This window comes from Neopelma chrysocephalum, unplaced genomic scaffold, assembly GCF_003984885.1.
Source record: "Neopelma chrysocephalum unplaced genomic scaffold, ASM398488v2 Primary Assembly neopelma1_96821, whole genome shotgun sequence".
NCBI classification, from domain to species: Eukaryota; Metazoa; Chordata; class Aves; order Passeriformes; family Pipridae; genus Neopelma; species Neopelma chrysocephalum.
Window position 1 is genome coordinate 280,708 of NW_020925465.1, and position 9,970 is coordinate 290,677.

The 9,970-nt window shown below is 40.0% G+C and overlaps 1 protein-coding gene across 2 annotated transcripts in view; it reads left to right on the top strand.

Annotated features, from left to right (window-relative positions):
- Positions 1 to 8,584, top strand: part of ACO1 (aconitase 1) — a 36,994-nt gene extending 28,410 nt beyond the window's left edge. For both annotated transcript variants that reach the window (XM_027670295.1, XM_027670296.1), the window contains exons 12-21: positions 571 to 706; positions 1,184 to 1,268; positions 1,543 to 1,699; positions 2,258 to 2,382; positions 2,633 to 2,737; positions 3,397 to 3,539; positions 4,960 to 5,107; positions 5,864 to 5,986; positions 6,964 to 7,149; positions 7,880 to 8,584. In XM_027670295.1, the coding sequence (XP_027526096.1) occupies positions 571 to 706; positions 1,184 to 1,268; positions 1,543 to 1,699; positions 2,258 to 2,382; positions 2,633 to 2,737; positions 3,397 to 3,539; positions 4,960 to 5,107; positions 5,864 to 5,986; positions 6,964 to 7,149; positions 7,880 to 7,993 (1,322 nt within the window). In that variant the 3' untranslated portion in view covers positions 7,994 to 8,584. The remainder of the gene's footprint in view (positions 1 to 570; positions 707 to 1,183; positions 1,269 to 1,542; positions 1,700 to 2,257; positions 2,383 to 2,632; positions 2,738 to 3,396; positions 3,540 to 4,959; positions 5,108 to 5,863; positions 5,987 to 6,963; positions 7,150 to 7,879) is intronic.
- Positions 8,585 to 9,970: the final 1,386 nt, after the last annotated feature.

Here is a 9,970-nt window from a genome sequence, read left to right on the forward strand (position 1 = left end):
TTAGGATGAATGTGTTTCTAGTAATATGCTCCACTAAAGCATCTCTATGTGTGTTACAAATCCAGGAATGGTAAATCAGCACTCTTGCAACAAGCTGTAGAATGTGAGATAGCTAATTTGTGTGAAGGTCCAGAGTTGGTGCTCTCATAGACTTCTGCTTCTGAGAGCAGCAAGTCTTATGTTAGCAGTTATTTCAGCACCTACTAGACCACGGTAAGTGGGAACTTAATAATTCTTCATTGCATTTTTGTGAGACACTTGTCTTACAAAGAACGTTCTGAGTTTTGAATGTCTACATGCTGCCCTAGTGTGAGTGCATCTTGTTTAATGCAACTTCCAGCAACCTAGTGGAACAGAAATTGCAGTCTGGATCTACAGTTCAACAGAGCTCTTGAACTCTAGCTGATTATTAGGGAATTCGTGCTATTGGCTTGCTGTACAATTTCATTGCTAGAAATGCTGCCTTTTCTGTTCCCAGTCATTTAATGGTACTTCTCTTAACCTGATCTGCTGATTCACCAAACTGTCTCGCTTCCAGTGAAAATTGCAACTATCCTTTGCATTTTTCAGGATTGCTTGCTAAGAAAGCTGTTGAAGCTGGTTTGACGGTGAAGCCGTACATTAAAACCAGCCTGTCCCCAGGAAGCGGGGTCGTCACTTACTATCTGCGGGAGAGTGGAGTTATGAGTTACCTTTCCCAACTAGGGTAGGAGTGCTTTTCTTACTGTTGTCCTATGGCTACTTAACTAAAAGCACTGTGAACAAGTAACGCAATAAAATAACTATTTCTCTGTGCAGCTTAAAAGATAACACAGGTACCTTATGCCTGAGTTAATGCATTGCTGTTGTGCTGGCTGGCTTTGTACCAATGATGAAGGAGGCCCGCTGTAACTTCTTGAAGACTTAAGTTCTTAAGCAGGAAAAATGGGTTATTTTCAAGGCTAATTGTTTTGAAATAGTATAAATTAAACTATATTGTCGTTCCTCTTGCTCCATTCTTTGTGCATGGACAGTCACTGCAGTGATAAAAGTAGAGGACATCCTCAAAAATGCTGTTTTCAGCAGCAATTAATTTGTTAAAGCAGTACATCTTCCGAAACTAACCATAACCACCTGCTAAAGGGTTAAATGTCTTGCTCCAAAATATCTTTCTGTTCACTGATGATTTTTATGCTCTTTTTAGGTTTGATGTGGTGGGCTATGGCTGTATGACATGTATTGGCAATAGTGGACCCCTACCAGAGTCTGTTGTTGAGGCCATTACACAGGTATGCAGTTTTTCCTGTGCAGCTTATCTAGGTAGGCTGTTCTCTGCTGTTCTGAGTAGTGTTATCCTGTGCGCTGGCTCTTCTCAAATCTGTGTGAAGTCAATTCAGTGTGTATTCTCTTTTCTGTGGGAAATGGTTTGTGACAGTCTGGAAGGAGACGGATCTGTAACTGTCCAGTCATTGCTGTTGCAGTGCAGTGAGGCTCTACAGACTTGCTGGGTGTGTGAATTCTGCAAGCATCTCAGCTGTCTTTGTCTCACACTCTCTCTTACAGGGTGACCTCGTTGCAGTGGGGGTGTTGTCTGGCAACAGGAATTTCGAAGGGCGTGTCCATCCCAACACCCGTGCTAACTACCTGGCCTCCCCACCACTGGTTATAGCCTATGCAATTGCAGGGACCGTCCGGATTGATTTTGAGACAGAGCCTTTAGGTAAGACAGTGTCAGGATGCTTTGTTTTGACAGCTTATAAACTAAACTGTTTGGAATTAAGCTCTTCAGAAACATTTGTTGTAGTGAAGTGCTTCAAAGTACTAAGTACCTCTGGGAGACAAAACATGCAGTTGTTAAGAAACAGAGCAACAAGGAGTCCGTAGGATGGAGAAAGCAGGAAGCCAAGCCTGAGCAATATTCTCATTCCACTGGGGCATGTTTTTGGTTATATCTGGGTGATAGTAACCTGACTTAGCTTTTATAAGCTTTTATAAGCAACCTGATTTAGTAGACTTTCCTTGAGCTAGACAACCTTCAAAGATCCTTTCCTACAAAAATGAGTCTATAAATTATTCTAGAACGCCATTGGAAGTCACAGAATAATTTACAGGCATTATCAAGTTTATGACACACTTTTCTGTCAAACCCCTGTAGGTAAAATAAAGTGTGTCTTGTGAGTGTTAAAAGGAACACATAGCTAGAGGACACAATGATGAGCTTTTCTTTCTTCTTAATGGGAAATTTATGGAACAAACGTGACAATACCATTTTCTACAGGAATAAATGCTTCGGGGAAGAAGATTTTCCTGAAAGATATCTGGCCAACAAGAAACGAAATTCAGGCTGTTGAGCGTCAGTTTGTTATTCCTGGGATGTTCAAGGAGGTCTACCAAAAAATAGAGGTGAATTAATCCTCTGGGCAGTAATTTGATTGATGTACTGTGCTATTCTGAAGTGTTAAATAAGACGGTCTTGATAATGAAATGAGCCTTTTTCTTCTATTGCTGTTCTTCTGTTCTAGCAAATATTCACATGAGATTTTTTAAAGAAATGTCTTCTGACTAATTAATTCTTACAGTCATGTTCTGAAAATTGCTCCTTATTATGTTGTTTCTGAAAACTTAAAGTCAATGGGAGTATTTTGTTTTTCAGACAGTAAACAAATCTTGGAATGCCTTAGATGCTCCTTCAGATAAACTGTATACTTGGAATCCCAAGTCTACCTATATCAAGTCTCCTCCTTTCTTTGATGGTCTGGTACGTACATGCTTTCCCTTTGAATCAAGCCAAAGTGTGTAGTGACCTTGACTAATTTTAAAGGTGAAGCAAAGACAAGGGGCTGAGGGCATCCATCATAGCTTATCGAGGCTTTGGTTCTTAGATGTTAGAATTGCAATGTTGTGTTCCTTTTAATACAAAGGCGTGAGTGAATCTGAAAATTGTAAGGATTCCCTGTCAATTCAGGGCTTTCGAAAAGTCCCCTTTACCTTTTAAGTTGAAATACTTTTAAATGGTCACAGAGCAAGTGAAGAACAAGAACGGGAAACAAAATGCAGTTTTGCCTGTTTGCATTTTGCACCAAATGGTTCAGTGTTCAGATTGCTATTTCAGTATTAAAAAGAAAATGTAGATTTTAATGCATGCAAATGCTTAGGAACCCTGGATTTTCATGCATGTATCACAGGAAGCCTCAGCTAGTTTTCTTATCTCATCTGTTTTCTTCATGCATGAACCTGCTGACAGACAGCCAGGGCATCATGTTTCGTTCAAGAACATAAACATTTTTAATGGGGTTGTTTTTTTTCTTTCTCCTAACCTATATAAGAAGGGAGACTTTATTTTGCAATTTGCACTTTTCAAGAAAGGTAATTATTTTTCATATAATAATTATTTTGTTTGTGTTTATGATGGCTTAGACTTTGGCTCTTCAGACCCCGAAAACAATAGAAGGTGCTTATGTCCTGTTGAGTTTTGGGGATTCTGTGACAACTGACCACATATCTCCAGCTGGGAACATAGCCAGAAATAGTCCTGCAGCCCGTTATTTGACCAGCAGAGGGTAAGCACTACTTCTTGTTCTTGTTATGAATTGGGAAGAGGAAGCAAACCACAATTGCTATACCGTGTTACAGGCACACATACCTTCTGCTGTTCACATGCCCTTGTATACCTTGACGGTATACATATATAGAGAACACATAAATTAAGAAAGAAAAACATTTCTCTTTCTGCTACTTCAGCAGTTGTCACCAGGTGTAAGAACTTGAATAGCATGTGTGAATCTGTTAGCACTGTAGAGCTGATGACATTTTTATAGAGAAGGGGGAAGAAGATAATTTTCATGCTGATTTTTGCAGTACGTCTATTCATAAATAAGGGAATCGGGATGTCTCCCTATCAAAGCAAAAGGACCATGGTCCTTAGTGCCAGAAATTGGGTTTATATTCATTTCTAGCATGTGCAACTATTTCATAGATCAAGGCTCTTAGGAGCTACAGAACATCCCAAAGTTTAGGTTTCAGCTCAGCTGCAAAAACTGGCAGATCCATTGTGGCTGTAGTCCAAAATCCTGTAAAATATTGGTCTTTTCCTATGGCCAGTCTGTCAGTTTAGTACTTGGGATTCAACTTAAGACAAGATTAGGACTTACCAAGTTTACCTGTCCAGTATTAACAGATAATATAGTGCTTTCATTCTCTGGTTTAGCACTTCTTACAACCTTAGTGTGTTTCGAGGAACAGCACTGACATAAAAAAAAAATCAACCCACTAGACCTAATAATTTTGAAGAGAAAATGGATTAAAACAGTGTGATATACTGAAAACTAACTGCTCTGGGCTCTTTGACCCCCTGCTATTGGTCACTTCAAAATCTGAATAGTCCTACACACATTACGAAACAGATGTTGTATGTCATAGCTGCTCTTTGGAGGTAGCCCAATGCAAACAGCCTAATTTTCTGTCACATTCTGGCACATTTTTTGTTTACTTGTTAGGCTGCAGTGTCCCATCATTCTCATATCTCTGCTTTCAAATGAACTTCTTCTTCTGTAGTTCTAACTTTCAGCAGGGGTCCTTGCTGCCTTTTAGGTATTTAGTACAGTGCTCTGTGTCTGTCCTAGATGCTATAGTAATACAAACAACAAGGAGAATTTTCAGTAACCAACTATTAAGAAAAGAATTGTTGCATCTTCTGACTTAATATGAATTATATCCTTGCATCACTACTAGATCCTGTTCTCTAGGGCAAGGATTGAGAATACTATGGAAGCTCCTTTTTATGACCAAACTGTAACTGTGTTTTAATTATTTTTCCTTTCCTTCCAAACATCTCAAAAGTAGAAGTATTAGCTAATTGCCAAGCTGGGAACTTTGTACATACCTGCTTCAGAAACACCAGTTCATTACTTCTGTTTTTTGAAGCCCAGAGTGCTTTAGTCTAAAAACAACACCATTTCCATTCTTCTTTTCCTTTAATAGTCTGACTCCTCGAGAGTTCAATTCGTATGGCTCCCGCAGAGGGAATGATGCTGTTATGGCCAGAGGGACATTTGCAAACATTCGCTTGGTCAACAAATTTATTGATAAACAAGGACCTCAGACTATCCATTTCCCTTCTGGGGAAATAGTAAGTACACATGCTGCTCTAAACTGGGGCTCATTGACAATAGAGTGTTAGTGCTGGCTTTTCTTCTTACAGCTTAGGTCATTTACTCAAGTGCTTTTCACTACAGCTAATTGAGGGGACAGGAGCTGTATTGACCTCAAGAAGCAGGTCACACGTACCTACATAATACGGTGCTTTGAGGCATGTTAGTGGGGGGTATAACCACTGTAGAAGCAGCAGGGGACAGTGCAGGTTTGTGTTGGGAGTGAGATCAGACAGACTAGAAGCCACAAAGTAATAATGGCCAGTCTTCGCGAACGAAGATCTGGGGAAAGGTCTTTTACCTTTCCAGCCTGCGCAATGGATTTTTTAGGTGAGAGACAGCCTGCGCTGAACTGAGCCCACCCTTTAATCCTAAGGTTCATCTGCCGGGGCCAAGCAAGCTTGGATAATGGCAGTGAGGTCCTCAGGACGTAGGTTTGTTTAGAGTGACCTTCTCATAGATGGATGGCCTCACAGGGCTAACGGGTTCCATCTGCCCGGGAGACCGAGGAATCGAACCCGGGCTGCAGCAGTGAGAGTCCTGCATGCTAACCACTAGGCCACCAGGGGTCTCTAGAAGCCACAAAGTGCTGTATGGTTAATATCCTTAAAAGTGCTGCTCGTTGGAAGGCGTGGGCTTCAACCGTTTATATGGGGACACTTTTCTCCTCTTTTCTCGGGAACTGTTCTTCCACCCTCAAAAAGTTTATAAAGTGTTTACCATTTTTATTCCAGCTGGATGTGTTTGATGCTGCAGAAAGATACAAGCAGGCTGGTCATCCTCTGATTGTGCTGGCTGGGAAGGAATATGGTGCAGGAAGTTCCAGAGACTGGGCAGCTAAAGGACCATTCCTCTTGGTGAGTGGCTACAGTAAACTAGAAGGAAAACAGTACTTGAAAGTGCATTAATGTGTCAGGAAGACTAGTTTATGAGCAACAACCTGGGTAGCTCATTCTCACTTCAGGTAGCAAGAGCTGTTTTGAAATCTCAGCTGCCTCCAAGAGCCACAGCAGAGTTGCAAAAGCTATTTAAGTATTAATAGATCTTGTTCAGACTGTAAGGCTTGACTGATCTTCAGAAATCCACAAGCCTACACCAGGAAGGGAAGGCCAGTTTCTTTACTTGTGCTTCCCATAACCCCATAAACCACAGGTCTGCTTTCAACTGCCTCCTTAAGCTCACTTAGCAGAGAAGCTAGAAAGTGTAAGAGAAAAGTAGTATCACTGAAAAAGAAATGTAACATGGCTTCACCATGGGAGTCTAATAGAGATCCACATACAGTGAAATATCTCTTTCTTTCCTTGTTTTCCAGTCCTATACTGTTTACCAGCCCAAACTCTGATTCAGGCTTTCTTGGTATGGAATTTGTGTGTATTATTAGAAAAATTTTTATGAGAGTTAGTGTTTAAGTTCAGTTAAGTTTTTGGAGTTTTTTTCTGGTGATGCTTTTTTGTGTTAACTGTATTAACATGTAAAGTTTCAGAAATTACTTAAACTGCACCCTGGAGCTTGTAGCGTAGGAGGGCAACACTGAATTAGGAAGAGTTATGGAAATAACTACTGGTGCTCTACATAAGACATGTTAAAGTAGTATGCAGGATTCCTGAGAAAGCACGTGTAACTTTTTTTGATAGTTAGGCTTCTTCTAAAGATGTTTGAAAATTAATGTATAATCAAGTCATCTGGACAGTTTGCTGTCAGACAGACCTGCTCACTCTACCAGTAGCTGGTAAATAAAATGGAGGGGACCACAAAAGAACCAATTTTCTTCTTGTGAGTACAGAAAGGCTGTCCTGAACCATGAAGATAACTAAACCTGTTTTGTGTTTCCCAGGGTGTCAAAGCTGTGCTTGCTGAAAGCTATGAGAGAATTCATCGAAGCAACCTAGTAGGGATGGGAGTGATTCCTCTGCAGTATTTACCTGGAGAGGATGCAGGGACTTTAGGACTCACTGGACGGGAGCGTTACACGATTATCATTCCCGAAAAACTAAAACCACAGACGAACATCCAGATTAAGGTATGACACACCAAAGAGCTGAATTTTCTGAATCACTGGAATTTCACCTAAAATTAATTGTCTCTTCAAAAAATATGCTGTCATATGTCAGTCAGCTTCTCTCACTTGAGAAAGGGAGACTTGCGATGGTAGAGAGGTAGAAAAAAGTAATTCTAATAGAGATTAAACTGAAAGAGGGTAGAATTAGACTAGCTATATGAATAACTACATATAAGGCACTGAAACCACTGCCCAGAGAAGTTGTGAATTCCTTCTCCCTGGAAGGGTTCAAGGTAGGGTTGGATGAGGCTTTTAGCAACCTTGTCTAGTGGAAAGTTCCCGGCCTATGGCAGGGAGGTTATAGGTCATCCTTACGACCAAACCATTCATTATGGTTTGCTATGATGGGATATAAAAGCGGGATGCTCAAACTGTTTTATTTAACACAAAGCCATCCTGTGTTTTGGACCAGTCTCTCAAAACCCACTATAAATTCTTCTGTCTCAGTTATACATGAGGCAGCAAATGCAATGAGACTCCATACCATGTTTATTATGGTTGGTTTTATACCACTTTCCTCTTCAGCAGCTACCTCTAGTCTAGTGTGAAAAGAAATACTGGTGCCTGTTCACTTTAGGTTTCTATCACAATTTTCTAAGATGGCAAAACTATCCTAGTGGTCCTTATTTTACTATGTCAAATGACATGTGGAAGGTTCTGCTGCTTAAATGATTTTCTTTAACCCCAACAGCTGGATACTGGGAAAACCTTTCAGGCCATCATGAGATTTGACACTGATGTGGAGCTCACTTACTTCCACAACGGCGGCATTCTGAACTACATGATCCGTAAAATGGCATCCTAATTAAAAAAAATTAAGCAAAAAGGTCCAGGTTCAAGCCTGCTTCCTGTGAGCGCAATAAACCTGTAGTAATCCTGCATTTGAAAGTGTGAACCATAAAGTGAACAATTTTTTTTGGTGGATTGTATTAGAAGGCTTGTTTACAATGATGAATTTTTCTGTGTATCGGGAAACTGGACAGGCCCATATAAAGTAAACAGCATTTATTATTTGTTTCGTATGGCAGTTGGCTTGACTTACCTTAGAATACAGTGCAAAAGTCATTAAGATACTGCTGGCATCTGTAGAACTACTGGAGATCACGTGCTGATTTCATATATTCGGTCCATTTAGTCTGACTCTGAAGTTAAGTTTTATGCTCGTATCAGTGATCTAAAAATTAACTGACAGTATAAAACACTTTTATTCCTTCCTGATTACCTGATACTGACTTGCTTTCTTATTCAGTCATCAGAATCTGAATCTAATATTGAAATTATTTAGCTGTTTATTAATTTTAAAAATGTGAACTCTGTTTAAAATCTAAGCCTTTGTGGAAAGGTGGACTTATTGGGGATATTTCTAATGGATAAAATTAAATTTATTTTTAAGAAATTTGGTGGTTTCTATCATTTTATCCTTAGTACTGGGATGCAGAACAAAACTTTGACTTTAAACTCTTCTCATTGTCCCTGTAGGAACAGAGTCATATAAGTCTTGACTTACTCATGTTTCATTTTTGTTTCATTAAAGAGTCTGCATGAGACAGGATGAATACAAATACTATCAGATACTGGTAGCCTTCTGTAACCCAATAGAATACTGGTGTGATGTACTTCCCTCTGTTTTGTGCCCTCAAGAAGACAATCTCCATAATTTCAAGATCCTCATCAGCAATTTTTATGGCAGTTAGCAACCAGTAATTACACCAGTGCATTCACTGAAGTCAGTGACTGCCCATTGAACAATACCACATGAATCTGTTTACAGTGGTAACAAATCTCCTGTTACTTGGAGATAGACAAGGTTATAGTAATAATTCTCATCTTAACTGTATTTAGAGCAACTGTCACAGCAAGTAATATAGTGGAGAAATTCTTTCAAAGTAATATCCTAATGTATTTTTAGTGCAGTGAGCTCCAGCTATTTCTGGATAAAAAATAACTATTTAAATAGTTCTGAAAGAAGCGAAGAAGAGACCAAAGGAGGGGATAGAGATTGCACTGTACCTGCTTGATTACAACAAACAGACCTCCACTAAGATGTTGCAGGGTCTAGAGCATTTCTCCTGAGGACAAGCTGAAAGAACCAGGACTGTTGATTCCAGTGAAGAAAAGCCTCAGGGATATCTCCGCTGTCTGTGTACAAATATCTGAATGGAGGGCACAAAAGAATATACAGCCAGGGTCTTTTGAGTGGTGCCTAAGGACAGAGTAAGAAGCAGTGGACACAAACTGAAACCCAGGAGGTTCCCTGTGAACATTAGGAAACATTGTTTCACGCTGAGGAACCAAGCACTAACTGGAAGAGACTGCCCGAGAGAGCCTGTATGTGTGTGTGTGTGTTGTCTCCATCCTTGGAGATGTTCAGATGCTGTCTGGACATTGTCCTGGGCAAACTGCCTTGGGTCACAAGATGACCTCTAGAGATCCCTCCCAGCTGAGATCCCTCAGCTGTTCTGTGATTCTGTGAAGCATCTTAACAGAGAGTTGTTAATATGGCCACAGTCTTAGTAATAACTATGCAACTTTGGGTTCAATGAAAAAAAAAATCAGATGTTCTCAAAGGCCAGATAAGAGTGCTGGTGTTCTGCCCCACCCTCCCATCCCCACCGTGTACTGAAGGGAAGGCTTGTTATATCAATTTGAATTCTTATTAATGTGTTACCCCATCAACATTTATTACTTATTTAGGCTGAGCTGCAAAGTTGTTTTAGACTGAAATTCTTGTTTTCAAAGAATAGGAAAATACCAAAACTTCTCAAATTCTGTAACTTCCCAG